This window comes from Leptopilina heterotoma, unplaced genomic scaffold, assembly GCF_015476425.1.
Source record: "Leptopilina heterotoma isolate Lh14 unplaced genomic scaffold, ASM1547642v1 Lhet_286, whole genome shotgun sequence".
In the NCBI taxonomy this organism is placed as follows: Eukaryota; Metazoa; Arthropoda; class Insecta; order Hymenoptera; family Figitidae; genus Leptopilina; species Leptopilina heterotoma.
In genome coordinates this window covers 763,058-778,947 of record NW_025110993.1, presented here as the reverse complement: position 1 = coordinate 778,947, position 15,890 = coordinate 763,058, and the positions used below count along the sequence as shown (strand labels likewise).

Here is a 15,890-nt window from a genome sequence, read left to right as displayed (position 1 = left end):
CGCCACTCCGCATGCTTCCTTCCCTCGATACGGATCGATATTTTAATTTATTTTTCACCCAAATAATTTATTTCACCATTTTTTTTAAATACGAAATAAAAAATCGTTTATAATAAAAAAGAAAGTTAATTAATAATTCTCCTAATTGAAAATTAAGTTAAATAAAAATTCGGCTACGTATAAATTTCTTTTAGTAAAAATTTAAATTCAATTAAACAAAAATTCTATCCAATGATCTTTACAGCAAAAACATGTAATTTTAAAAATACATAATAGTAATAATTATTAATAGAAATAATTATTAATATCAATAATAATAAAATTCATTATAATATATTTTGTATAAATATTTAAACCTCTCTAATTCAGAAATAATTCTTTTTATTCTAGAAAAAAATTTTCTTCTTTCCTGATAATATATATAAATAAAAATAATTTGTGTGCAACTATAAGAATATTTTAATAACATTTTAGAACATATTTCGAAATATTGCGCTGCAATGTAAAAATAAAGATCTTGTTTTTTTCTGGAAATTGTCAGCGAATTATTTACATGTTCTGAAAGAATTTATTTTTTAGAAATAATTATTGTCTATTCTACTTAAAAATGTTCTATAATCGGCTGCGTTTAATTAACATGTATGTATGCGCATTTTTTTTGTACTTATGAATTCTTCAATTGCACTCAATCCTTGACGAATAATTAATGCTTTCTTATAAAGGAAGTAATTTTTTTTGGCACAAAGTGCAATATAGTTAGTTTTTTTTACATTCTACATTTACTGTATTTTATAAATAAGAAAACAACCGAAGAATATTTAATTTGCGAAATAAAAAAAAATGGACATTTCTTTTATTTAATAACTCGAAGGGTGGGACAAAAATAGTTTCTACCAAGAAGCTTGAAAATGAAAAAAAAAATCGACAGGAATTTAATGGTAATTAATTAAATTTTAAAAGTGATTAATATTTAAAAATTGCGGCTTGAAAAATTGTATAATATTTTACCTATAATTGCAATGGTTACATAAAAAGTTTATTTTTTCTAAAATTGCTCTTTAAAATAAAAAAAAGAGAAAAAAAAACTTTAGTTGAACGAGTTTTTAACCAGTGGAAAAGCACTCATGTTTAATTTATTCTGAAATCAACTGGTTGACTAATCGCTGAAAATAATTTTCATTATACAGATGTATCATTTCATTAATAGTTTTTTTTAATTCTTTAAAGGACTTTGGAAAATTTCCCTTTCTCAGACCTTGAAATGAATGATTACTTTTTTTAACCTTTCTACACATATTTTAATGGAAATAAAATTTTTTTTATTGTACAAAATGCAAATTATTTTGACTTTTAGTTAAAATCAATAAAATTAACTTCTCCGCCTTAAAGTCGATATGAGACCTATTGTTTAACAAAAAAGCTGCATTGGGATCCATAAAATCAAAGTTTTAATTCTGAAAATCAAAATTTTGATTCTAAAAATCAAAATTTTGATTTTTTTCAAAATAAAAATTTTTTTTATTAAACTTCATCGACATGGTACTTGTTTTCGACTAATATAAAGTCGACAATTTCAAATCCAACAGCAGCAGGAACTTAAAATAATAATATTAATAATATTCGGTAAATAGGATAAAATTTCTGAAATAAAAAAATAGAAAATACATTTTTTCGATATAAAAGATTATTTCGTATTAGGTTACAGAAGTTAAAGTAATTCAGGTTGTCTGAGGTAAAGTTAGATTAGAAATGAAAGAAGGAAAAGAAAAGGAAACTTCAACTTAGAACAGATTAGATATTAACTTGGACCTAGGTGAGATTAATTGTTTCATAATTGTAGCAAAATTATGTTTATTTCTCAATTCTTTAATATTACCAAGTAAATACTAAATATCTGGAAGGAATTACTTTGAAAATTATTTACAAAAACTAAAAGTTAGAAAATAAATTTAAAATAAGTAAAATTCAAAATAATATTGAAAATTTATTTTTATTTCATTTTTAATTTATTTTCGACAATAATTATTCTAAAAGAAGAGAGCATTCGGAGAAATTGAATATGTCAATAAACTTAATTCTACCGAGTAACATTAGTATATATTGAAGAAATTACACTTTGGAATAGATTAATAGATCTTACAACTGTCGGCTCACAGAAGAATTATAAATTGATCTGAATCAACAGATGTGCGCACGCGACACAAATTGATATTATAAAGTCTGCATTCTATAAAAGGACAATATTCCACCAATCGAAATTAGAATTAAAAAATTCCTTTGTAAAAATAATATTTTTATGAAAATATTTGAATATTACAGATGTTTTTCAGTATTTTAAAAAGATGTTTAATTTCTTCTCTAAACAAAAATTGCTAAAAATATTTTTTTCTATAAGTTTCTTCTTGTTTTCCTCGAGAAAATTATCGTCTGATAGTAATAATTCTAATTTTAATGTATCAACATCTGGGTGATAATCTTGATAATTATTGCCTCATCACTTTTGTCAAATATTGATTTTCCAAATTTAAATGGCATGCGCAATTTTAATAGTTTATTGGTATAAACTTTACGGATTTGTTTGTTGTATATTGTCCTTAGGTGTGTAATATCTTTTTTTAAATATTTAGACAATGAATTCGTAGTTTTTATTATTTTTATTTTATTATTTATTAGTTTATTTAAACCTCGTTTAAAACTGTTGTATTATTTTATTAAAAATTTTATTTTTACTTCGAAAATAAGATTCTTAAAACCCTACTTAAGTGCTTATAAACAAATTAATTTTAAAAAAATTAATTATTTTTTATTTAATTTAACTTAATGGATGGCTTTTAATTCTCTGAAGGACTTTGGAAAATTTTCCTATCTTGACCTTAAGCTAAATGATTTTTTTTGACTTTTGTCAACGAACTTTAACAAAATTCCATTTTTTTGGTAAAAAAAATCAAATTTTATTTTGGAAATTTTGTTTTCCTTATATAATTTTAAATTGACTGGATCGACTTTTTTGCACCTCAAAGTCGAGCCGAAGCTGGTCCTTTTTTTGTTTAATTTAATTTAATTTCAAAAAATCAAAATTTGGGTTTTCAAAATCAAAATTTTGATTTTTTTAAAAATTAAACTCCATCGACATTGTACTCGTTTTCTACTAAAATAAAGTCGAAGATTTCAAATCTGACATTAGATTTTATTATATTGTATTATTGTAGCATATTATCATTTGATACAATTAAAATTTATATAAAATTAATGTAAAAATAAAATTCATAAATTAAATTAAATTTATGAAGTCAATAAATTATGGAATTAAATAAATTAATAAGTATACTATCAAATGGAAACATGTTGTTATTATTATATACTAATTTGACAGTTAAATTTTATTTCTTTTGTTCGAAAATTTGATACTTATTTCAAAAATTATACATTCACTTTAAAGTAACTAAGAGAGTAATTATAATTTTTAATTTCATATACTATCGCCTGACAAAAATTCTCTCCTACTTAAAAATTCTATTTTCGAAATAGCAATAAGTCAATTTTTACTTCATTTAATCTCTCTAGGCATATAATTATAATAATAAAATTACAAAAAAAAAATAAATGTATGAATTAATGTTATATTAACAAAATAATTAAATAATAATAAATTAATGAAGAAAATTGTATATAAAATTTTAATATTAACATATTATGAAAATACGTGAAAAATAAAAAAAGGTGAAAATAGAAAAAAAAGAGGAATGAAGTAATTGATAAGTTTTGTATAGAAATAAAAAAAAAGTCGAGTGAAAATTTTATCATCAAAAGATGGAAAATAGCCAGAGGCACGCGGACATACCATGTGCCTTATCAAAGCTCTGTATTCGCAAAAATAATATATATATAGTAGAATAAAGTAATAGAGAATTTAATATCACGCCTTGTCACGAGACTGATAACATTCTTTTTTTCATCTTTTTTTATAAACAATAATTCTGTTTATTTGTCCTTCGAAAAAAAAATTTTGATTTTAATTTTAATAAACAAGGGAAAAATGATAAAATTGCAAATTTAAAAAAAATAGTATTTAATAGAAAATAGGACTAATTTTACTACTATTAATACTACTACTAATATACTAAAATACTACTATTAATACTATTACTACTACTACTAATACTAAAATACTATTAATATTAATAATACTACTACTACTATTACTTTTTGCGAAAGAAGAGATTCTTTTGAAATAAGCAAAAAGTTTATCTCGTCTGACGAATAACACTCGTTTGACCATTGAATTATGCACATGACTGATTAAAAAGATTATTTCATGTAAAACATGTGACTGATGATCATATGACTGTAATCTATATAACTCGTGAGAATTCAGAATCAGCAAGAAAAAAAAACAGAAAAAAAATAATAAAATGAAATACTCTTTTTCAAAGGTCGTTGTGCAGCTGATTTGTTTTTATCGTGAAAAAAAGAAAATGACAATGAAAATTAGAACACTTTGATAAATAGTCTCGTATATACTCATCAAGTGCCTTTGGTGCAAATACATACCTATTTTCTTAATTAACTCCCTCTCTTTCGCTCCTCTTTGATGCTAATTAATATAAATTTATTTATGGACTCGAATTTTATTATTTATTTAATTATTCATTTACTTATTTACTTATTAATTTATTTATTCATTTATTTATTAATTTATTTGTTCATTTATTTATTTATTTATTCATTTATTTATTTACTTTATTTATTTATTCATTTATTTATTCATTTACTTTATTGACGACACTAGCTCTTTCGTACAAATAGTTTATAATTTATACAATTATTATTATAATAATTAAAAGTTTTGCAAGTTTGTTATAAATATTTATGGCAGAATTTTTTTTTTTTTGCAATTTTTCTTAATTAATTTTTTAAAATGTTTTTTTAGAAACAAATTATAAAATTTTTCGCGGTGAAGCGAATTTTCTGCGTAACGGCTTATGTATGTGGAAGTACTTGAGAATCTTTAATCTTCTCGAATTGCTGTAATTTTCTATTTTCATTTATTTCCTACAAGGTTTTTTTTTTTGTTTAATTTAACAAAAAATATTTTTCATTTAATTTTTCATTCCTACTAATTTTTTCAATTAGAATATTAATAAAATTAAAATGGAATATTATAATAAATATAATAACATTTTTAATTTTTTACTTAATAAATTTAAAGAGTTTCCTAAAGTTTACAAAAATATAAAAATTTATAATATAAAATTACAAAATTTTAAATACAATTTGAAATATAAATAAAATGGAATTATAATAAAATTGTGATAATAATAATAATAATAATAATAATAATATTAACAACAATAAAACAAATAAATATAATAAAAATACTTTGACAGTAAAGTAAAAGAAATGGAAATGAAAAAAAACTTGTAGAATAGAATTTTCGAAATTACTTTTTTAAGTTTATTTTATGGAATTTAATTTCTTGTGGGGGGATTAATTTATTAAGATAAGTATATATAATTTTACACAATCTTTTGAAAAGCTTAAGTGAATAATTGTCTATATAATGTTTTTAAGAGTTTAGAACATGGCACGCAACCTATGACGTTTTACTCCTCGTAAAAGTCATTTAATTAAATTCGAGAACATTTAATGTTACTTTTATATATATTTTGCTATTTTTCACAGCATATTACCGTTTTTTTTTACTATTAAAAAAAACTAACCTCTTGTTGAAAAAGTAAATTCAGAAAAGTCGTTTTAGATTTTTTTTATTAGTTTATAAAATTTTAATTTACTTTTTTTTCTATTTATATTTTCAGAGAGAACAAGTTTTACCAATTTTTACTAAAAATTTACTATATACAATCTCTGGAGCAATTTTATTTATTTTTACATTAAAAATTTACAAATTTCGTGGAAGATTTTATTAATTTTTCCTCAAATTTAAAATTTCTGGGATGAATTTCAATAATTTTTAACTGACATTTTCTTTTATTGAAATTTACTATTTTCTATAGAAAATTGACTATAATTTCAATAATTTTTTACTGACTTTTTTTTTATTGAAATTTACTATTTTCTGTATAAAATTTACTATAATTTTTACTCAAATTTTTACTACGTTCTGATAAAATTTACTATTCCCAAAGTAAATTTAAATAATTTTTACTTATTTTTGACTGAAATACTATTTCCGGAATTTTAAATTAAATTTTCATTTCTCTTGGTGTATTTTTAAAATAATATTCAATGAAACAGTAAAAATTAAAGAAATATTTTTAAAAAAATAAAGAAAACTTAATAATAATTATAAATTAATAATCCCAGATTGAAAAAAATTAAAAATCCGAAACACTGTATTTTTGTTACAATAAATGACACATGAGTTTTTTTTCTCTTATTTTTTTCATCGACCCCCACGTGGTATACATTAATTTGATAAATGTAATTTGTAAATTGGTGAAAATTTAATAATGAACAATTAAAAACATTACGTCATTTGAAGCGAACATCAAAATGAATTTCGTTCATTTGTTTTATTTTAGTACATGAAACTTTTGTGTAAACACTTTCATTAAAATGAAAATTTAGTGGATGGATATTAAAAAAAAATGTATCATACAAAACGGATAAAATATAGTTCCGTCCTGATATATTTATTACTGCGAAGAGATAAGTTGTAAATTATAATGTTTTGACCATTATATGAGTCAGAATTACATTTCAAGTTTGTGCTCCATGTCACGTAGATGATTAAACTAATTATTTTCTCCCCTATTTTAATTAATTTTTACACTCGTTTTTAATAGAAAATTTTGTTCTGGAAATATATTTTTTTATTCGCAGCTTTCTTGAAATTATCAAATTGATACAAAAATGGATAAAATTGATGATAAAAATTTATGGATCAATTTTTGATTTTATACACACTTTTGGCATCAGTTCGTTGTAATTTGATACTATTAAATTAAGTTAACAGTGAATGGAAAAATTATTTTGTTCTATTAAATGAAAAAGAAAAATGTTAAAATAATTTAACGATAATTGTGATAATTAACTTCTTGATATTTAAAAAAAAATAGTTTTTGTTTTACGAAGAAAAATAATGACTGTATTTTAACGAACAAAAAAATGTATTAAAAAAATGCAAAGAAGGTTGAATTTTGCAAAAATAATTTTTTTCTGTAAGAAAATATAAACTACAGGTTTAGAAATTGCAACTCTTTATCTTACTGTTTGTCAGCTGATTACATAGAAGGTGCACAAAAATGAGGTTAAGATTCTATTGAGTAATTTTCGTTTTTCCTTATTGAACATTAAAAAAATGAATATTGAATTAAAAGAATTAAATTTAAAAAAATTATTTTTAAAAGTATAAATTTTTATTATTGCAATAATAATTTTTGAAGAGAGTAAGGAAATTTTTTTTTCCAATATTGGAAAATTCTTTTTTCGAGAAAATATTGTCTTTTGTTTCTTTTTGTATAATATTATTGTGTACAAGCGACGCTCCATGTGACAAGTCTTGTCATTTTTCAGCACGTGACTGAAACGTGCTAAGAACATGCTTTCGATCTGCACATTATTAAAACGTTTGCGACTGTATTTATTTGTAAGACTATCCCTGTACGGGCACTTAATGAGATTCAATGTCTTGGTAAACGTAACTTATGTCCGGTAACAATATAATGTCTAAGACAATATTCATTCATCTAAAACGGGTCAAATTGTCACAATTGGCACAATAATAAAACAAGACTAAATAAAAAACAAAAAAACAAACTGAAGTAATAAACTTTTGTGTCAAAATACACAACACTAAAAATGATTTATTTATTTATACATTTATTAGGACTTGGAAAAAGAAGAAACAAATAGTAAGCAATTGTTTTTATTTCAAAAATTGTTCGAAAATCGAATAAAGAAAATAAATAAATGGTTACAAATTAAAAATAAATTGTGACTGGTTCTTATACTTCGGTCAGATCATCTCGCTTGTGAGAGAGTTTTCCCGTTCAGACCGCAGCTGTCTGTCTGAACGCGCCTTAACGGACGCTTGGAGAATTATTTTCTGGCGCGAAATTCAAATTCAGTTAAACGAAAATTTGTTTTAAATTGGGAAATGCGTAACTAAGTAGTAAATGCGTAATTAAGTAGTAAATTAATTAATAAACAAAGTAAATTACATTAAATAATAATAATATTTATTTTACTCTCCATGAAGTGAATTAAATTGTAAATTAAATAATAAATGAAATTGTGAATTACATAGTGCGTTAAATAATAAACTAAATAATTGATTAAAAAACTAAATAATAAATTAAATATAAAATTAAACTGAATTGAAAATTAAATAGTAAATTGTATATTAAATTAAACAATTGGTTAAATAATAAATTAAATATAAAATTAAACTGAATTGAAAATTAAATAGTAAATTAATTAATTAGTACTAAACAGTAAATTAATAAATTAATACTAAATAGTAAATTAAATACTTGTAATTCACAATACAGATTTTCTCTTTGTTCATTAATGAAACAACTTTTTCGACTTAATAATAATAATAATAATAATAATAATTTTTTTCTTTACATGTTCACGGACATTAAACAAAGTGTTACAAGTTATCACTTATGAATTATTTTTTACAAATTTTTGTTCACATTCTTTTAATTTTTTTTCTTTAATTAAATTTTAAGGAACATAGAAATTATTATTTATAAAGTTTTTAAAAAAATGGAAAAAACATTTTTTTATTTTAATTTTTTTCTACATATTATATGAATAAATATTTTGTAATATAATAAAATAATTTTGTTAAACAATTTTTTTAAGGATATCAAATTGAGACAAAAAATGGAGCAAAAAAGCTGCAAAGACATTTGAAACAAGCAAATAGAAATAGCCTATACAAAATGAAAATAAAAAATTCAATTTTTGTTTGAGAAAAAAAAATTTAGGTTTTTTTTAAAAAAAAAAAAAAAAAATTGTGTCGCGATTTGATTTTTTTTAACAGAAATAACATTAATAATATTATAGGCAGAAGGTTATAGATTAAAGAGCCAAGAAACATTAATTTTTCGCCTGGTTATTGCACACATAAAGTCCTTGATAAATTGCCAACGTTTTTGTTCACTAACTTAAATATATGTATATATATATAAATGTTAGTTGTAAAAAAGTCTTACTCGTCCAACATGTTGATTATTGTAGCACTCATCTTATTCTTAAACTATGTCAACAAAAAAAATTTATTAATTAAAAAAAAAATATTGTTATTTAAGAAAAATTATTTATTATTAATTTATTTATATTATTTTGCTAATAAATTTTTTTCTTTTCTAATTCCAGGTATGCTTAGAGATAGTGCTGATTAATAGGTGTCGAATAAGGAGAATCAGGTACGAATTTTATTTTTTAGTAATTCTGTTCGTAAAATTATATTTTCACAGGTAAAAAAAAACAATTTTTTTAAAAATTTTTTAAAAAAATTAATTAAAACCGAAATTAAAATTAAATTAAATTATCAACGAAACAATTACAGAAATCAACGAAACTAATGTGAATCAGTGACGAAATTAATTTTGAATTAGTAACGAAATTAATGTGAATAATCAGTAACGAAAAATACTTTACAAACAAAATAAATTATTATTATTATTATTTTATTATTTTTATTATTCGTAATATTTTTTAGCGCACTAAATTTTTCCCCTCAGTTGAAAAATTGAAACATTGTCAAAAGAGTCATACGAGGTATTTATAAATATAAGAGAAAAATAACTCCTTTTTTTATTTTCCCCTGTTTTTTAACATCTCAAACTATATGCTAATTGGCTGACTAAAGAAGTCGATCTATTAATGCATGGACCCAAACAAAACGTCTTCGTTTGGTCCCGTTCCGAGAAATAATAATAATAACATATTTTTCACAAAAATTGTTTTTCTATTCGAAATTCACTTATGCGAATAACAATAATATTTGAACTCCCAATGATTCTTTATTCTTATTTTTCTTTCTTCTTACGGTAAAAAATTTGTTTAAGATGTTTTTTTCTCCTTTTTCGTTGAATTCTCTTTTTTTATATTCAATGTCAAGGTATTTTGCCTGACCCTGAATATAATTCAGTTGAATTTCAGATTATCATTCAAAAACGGTATTAAATACTTAATTATATCTTTTTGAGACTTTCTATATACGGGAGGTAAGGTATAATTAAATTTTGCTAGTATTTTCAAAAAAGAGTCGAAAAATATAATTAATTTAGAAAATAGAAAAAAAAGATGAAGAAAACATCAGTTGGTTTACAAAAAATCAGCACAATACGTAATTACTAAAATTTGTATAGCAATTTTGTTTTTTTGCACTTTTCCACTTCATTATATTCTTAAATTGAAAAATAATTTCAATGGTAAATAAAGTTAAATTGGTGTGAAGTATATTAGAAAAATTATTCATTGTTCGATAATACGATGATGTCAGTGTGGAGACAAATTTATGGCAAATATATATTTGTGATTTCATTTTCTTTTGTTATTCAGACATTTTACTTGAGAAAACAAATTTAAACATTTTTTTATTATTTATTTGTTTACTTATTTTGATACTTTTGTAAAACAAAAGATTTTTGCTCTTCTTTTCGTTTTACAAAAATTTTTTTTATTACCAAAATATGTATTAATTATGTTAATTAATTAATATTCGTTTTTAAATAATTGTAAATAATAAAAATAAAAGTAAAAGAGTGTTTTTCTTTTACCTTTTATGTACGTTTTCCAAAAATCAAAAAAATTAATAATTGGAAGAATTTACTGAATATTTAATAAAAAAAAATTTTTTTAAATATTATTTTAAATAAATATATTTTATTTAACATAAAAAATAGTTAAATGGAAATGTAATTTACATATTTATTGAAACGAAAAATTGTTTGTTTCATATAAATATTTACTCGCTAATGGTCAAGTAATCGAGATTAGTTGATTCGAGAAAAAAATTTTTGTTTTCAGTACATTTATATGCGTTTTATTTGCATTCGTTGAGTACATATAAAACGTTGAAAAAACGTTTAAGCAGAAATTGTTAGCTTCTTTATAATATTATATTGATGTATATGGATAAATAAGACTATAAAAATAATTTTGAATAAAAATTTTCCATTTTCCATTTGATTCAAAGCTATAAACAAACTAGTTTGTCTTATTGGATATCGGACTTGGCACATAAATATATATAGTATAAATCTGATAGCTCAACAACGACTTTAATTGATTTAGAAGTTTCTGAACTTTTTTTTTCTACTCGGCAAATTTAATCCGTAACCTTAGGAAGGCCCACACGTGATTTTATTTATTATCGCAAGGTTTTTTCATTATTTATTGTGTCACATTTTATTTGGATATCGGAATATTGTTACTATTATAAATTATTGCTAATAAAAATATACGAAAATTAGCTATTACTTCGAGTCTGGTATTATTATTATTATTTTTTTGTATTTTTATTTATTAATAACGACCGAGTGGTAAAAGATTCAGATTATTATTACTATTATAACATTATTATTGTATTTTTTTTTATTCATTATTTATTTATTATTTATTTATTATTTTATGTATTTATATTATATTTTATTTATTTTCATTATTAGATTTATCCGATTTTTTTAATTTTGTCGATTTTGTACATTGGCTTAGTGGCTTAGTTACTTGGCTCACAATAACAAGGGACAGGGTTCGATTCCTCGCGACTTAGAAATTTATTTACTTATTTATTCGTACACTTTTATTGCAGATAAATTTCTATTTTTAATATTCTTCTTCCGCCTAATTGAAAAATGAAAAAAAAAATTTTTTTTTTTAGTAGGTACGATACGATAGAATTAAAAAAATTTTTTGTTTTTGAAAAAAATATGAATTCATAAATAAATAATTACGAAAATAAAAAATATTTAAATTATTAGTAACATTGATGCTTTTAATGCAGAAATCCATCATGTGGCGCATTCTGTTTGAGTGTCGTATTAAATAAATATTGAAATATTTATCGATAAGTTAGATATCTTCTTTGAGTTTCTTGGAGAAATACCTAAAGAGAGTAAACATATCTTTATTAAAAAAACTTTTTTTATTTTTTTTTAATAAAAAAAATGTATTTTTATTAAAAAATATTTTTATATTTCTCTCTATAAATTTTGATTATAATATAAAAATATAAATATTTTTCCTTTCTTTTCGAAATACAGATTAGAAATAAATAATTTTAACAATAAGCGAAGAGGAAAGGAAAAAAAACAATAAATGAAAAACAAATAAGAAAAATCTTGTTTTCTGTTTAAAAAATAATACAAGTCAAATTAAAGTTAAATTATTTGTGATAAATTTTTGAAAAGTAAGGGGTAGAAAATTAAAAAGTTGTCAATAGACAGAAAAAGAATAAATAAAAGAAAAATGAGAAATTGTATGTGAAAGAAAAGAATATGAATTTTAAAAAAATATATTAATATGGAAAATTTAAAACTAGAGAAGAGAGAATACTAATGTCAAGTTCAATATAAATCTCTCTCGAACCCCTACCTCTATAATAACTATATAAAGATATATACCTTTTTTAATAATAATCTTTTAGTTGATCCATTATTCTGAAGGGATACGTATCTTTTGCTATAAAATATTTATAACTAAACTTTTCTTCCAACAATGTCATGTAAAAGTTTTTTTACTTCCACAAAAACAATTTGGGAATTTCCCACATCAAACGAAGTTAGTATTGACAAAATTAATTTTTAAGAAACGATAAAAAAAAGATTCTCAATGTTTACGAAATTATTTTTTTATTTATTTATTACTACTATTACTATATTTTTTTCATTAGATTCTTTTTTCTTTTTTAAAATTGTAACAACTAATTTCTTAATTTAATTAACTAATTTCTTCTTAATCGACCTGTATTTTTATTTACTTATTTATATATTTTCTATTTTAAAAATAAAGTAAAATGTTAATTTGTTAATATAATAGAAAAAAAATTAATTGTAGTCATTTTTACTATAATTTTATAGTAAAATCCGAAATGTCTGAAATTTCTTACTTCTACAACAAATTTTGCTATTTTCGAACTAAATTTTATTTACTTATTAAAATATGTATTTTTGTTGTTGACCAGAATAGTTTGTAGTAAAAATTTTATTTATTTTATTTCATAAAAATATATTTTTTTTATTTTTTATATAAAATTAAAAATTATTTAAATTATTTAAATTTTATTTCATAAAAATATAATTTTTTTTACTTTTTATATAAAATTATATAAATAAAATAATAAATAAAGAATAAACATTGAAAGAGGTATTTAGATAAGAAGAGAAAGAAAATAAAAAAAAATTATAAAATAAAAATTTATTTTTTCTATTTTTATTTAGAATAACAAAAATAATTAATAAGTTAATATTAATATTATTGATTCAAAAAAAAAAAGTATTTTTAAACTGAATTACAAAAACAGTGAATTTTTCCCTGCTTCTTTATAAAAGAATGTCGAAAGAATAGTTTTGTATTTCGTCATTCGTTAAATAATAATAAATATATAGTTAAAAGAAAATGCAAACTGTTAAAACATCAATTCCACGTGCCATAGGCGCACGTGGTTTGAAACCTAAATAATTCGAATTGGTTGACAATAAGGTTTCAGTCACTTGCACTTTCTGCTAAAGTTGATTATAAACCAATGCCTTTTAAGGTCAAAAGGCCCGCGTGCGACCGTCATTCAGTTACTGAAGGTGGACACAGCAAATAATTGATTTTGCATAGAAAATAAAAAAAAAACAAAAAATATAAAAGTGACGGAAAAAGCAAAAATTCACAATTTTAATATAGAGAAATAAATGTTTATAAATTAACGTAACTTTACAATATATTTACAATAATGAAACGAGCCAGATCAGAAGATGATTTTCAACCATCAAAATGGAATGTTATTCGTAATTTGTTGAGTAAAAATGGATTAAATCTGAATAAGTCTCAAAGTCAAGATTTTCAAGTGAGTTTTGATTTGGAAATTTGTTTTTTTTGTCCACGTTATTTTGAAATTCATTTTTTTGTCGTGAATTTATTTTTACTTATTAAAAACAAATTTATTTAGTTCAAGCAATACATTAGCTGAGTGATAAATAATTTTTTATTTTTTCCAATTTGTTATTTATTATTTGTTTGAGAAGTAGGTAAATATTTTTTAAATAATTGAACCGAGTAGTTGATTTTTTAAATTTTATTTATTTAGTTTGTTTATTTATTTTTTTTTCCATTCTAAGAATCACGTTGCGGAGGGTAGAAAAAAATTAAAAACCAACGAATCGAATGAATCGGTGAATCTCTATCCGAATTGTGATGGTTCCATTTGGACAAGATCGTGTGAAAGGGAAATAATTGAACCAATTTTTGGTAAAGTCAGTGGCAATATTCCAAAATGGCTAAATGGTTCCCTATTGAGAAATGGTCCAGGCTCATTAAAAGTTGGTGAATACAGATTTGATCATCTCTTTGATAGTGCTGCTCTTTTACATCGGTAATTATTTTCCTTATTTTTTTTTTTTATCTATTTTGTAATTTAGAAAAAAGGTTAACAAATTTTTGGTAGATTTTACAAATAGATATTTTACAAATATTTTTCTATATGCTTATTTATAATTAGTTTTGCAATTTCCGATGGAAAAGTAACATATCAAAGCCGATTCGTTCAAACGGAAGTGTTTAAGAAAAATCAAACGGCAAAAAGAATTGTTGTCTCAGCTTTTGGAACTAAAGCAGTGCCAGATCCTTGTAAAAGTATTTTTCAAAGGTTGGTATCTTTGGTATTAATGGGAAGAGAAAATAAATTGTAATTTCTGTTTAAGTTTTATAAAATTAAATATAATTAATAAAATAAATAAACAATAGGACGAACTTTCATTGAAAAAGAAAATTATAATTTGCAGAATATCCACAACATTTCAACCTGAAATGACCACTTCTGATGATAATTCAATGATTTCGATTTATCCATTTTGTGACGAATTTTATACGTTCACTGAAAGTCCCATTATTCATCGAGTCGATCCAAAAACACTCGAGACGTTAGGAAAGGTATTTTCATTTTTTAAGGGATTTGAATATTTTGTTTTTATATTTACTTAATTTAATAAGTAGTTAAAAAAATGTTTTCATTGTATTAAAAAATTATTAATAAAATAATTACTTTTGAAAAAAAGGTAAACGTATCGAAACATGTATCGATAGTAAATCACACGTCTCACCCCCATGTAATGAAAGACGGTACAGTTTACAATGTTGGATTAAATATTACATCACGTGGACCAGTTTATACTATTGTTTCCTTTTCGCCGAGTAAAATTATCAAAGGTAAAAAATTATTAAAGTAAATTTTTTTTTTTATTTTTTTTTTTTAATAACAAATTATTATTATTCTTTAATAATAAAATTAGTTTAAATGAGTGAAAATGAAAATTATTTTAATTGAATAAAAGAATTATTTTTGAAAAAGAAAGAAAGGGAGAGAAAAAAATGGAAATATAGTAGGTAAAAATTGTCTGTTGGCTAAAAAATTGAGTTGAAGATTGTAACAAAAATGTTTAGATGAATTTGGAAACGAAAGAAAGACATCAATGTTCGATGAGGCTAAAATAGAAGCAACTGTTGCATCAAGATGGCTTTTAAATCCCGCCTATATGCATACATTTGGTATCACGGACAACTATTTCATTATTGTTGAGCAACCATTATCCGTGGCATTAATGTCGGTAATGAAAAATCGTTTGAAAAACGAACCAATGCGCAGTTCGTTAAAATGGCACAAAGACGAAACTGTAATTATTATTCAAATTCAAATTATTAAG

General features: G+C 22.1%; 1 protein-coding gene across 5 annotated transcripts in view; it reads left to right on the top strand.

The window, feature by feature from the left end:
- Positions 1-15,890, top strand: part of LOC122504234 (carotenoid isomerooxygenase) — a 179,785-nt gene that overhangs the window by 161,592 nt on the left and 2,303 nt on the right. For 3 of the 5 annotated variants that reach the window (XM_043615216.1, XM_043615215.1, XM_043615217.1), the window contains 5 exons: positions 14,310-14,563; positions 14,690-14,836; positions 14,973-15,120; positions 15,246-15,396; positions 15,631-15,860. In XM_043615216.1, coding sequence (XP_043471151.1) covers positions 14,310-14,563; positions 14,690-14,836; positions 14,973-15,120; positions 15,246-15,396; positions 15,631-15,860 — 930 coding nt within the window. Of the gene's footprint in view, positions 1-12,628; positions 12,763-13,519; positions 14,039-14,309; positions 14,564-14,689; positions 14,837-14,972; positions 15,121-15,245; positions 15,397-15,630; positions 15,861-15,890 lie in introns of those variants that run through there. The other 2 variants (XM_043615214.1, XM_043615213.1) reach the window with 2 other exon arrangements.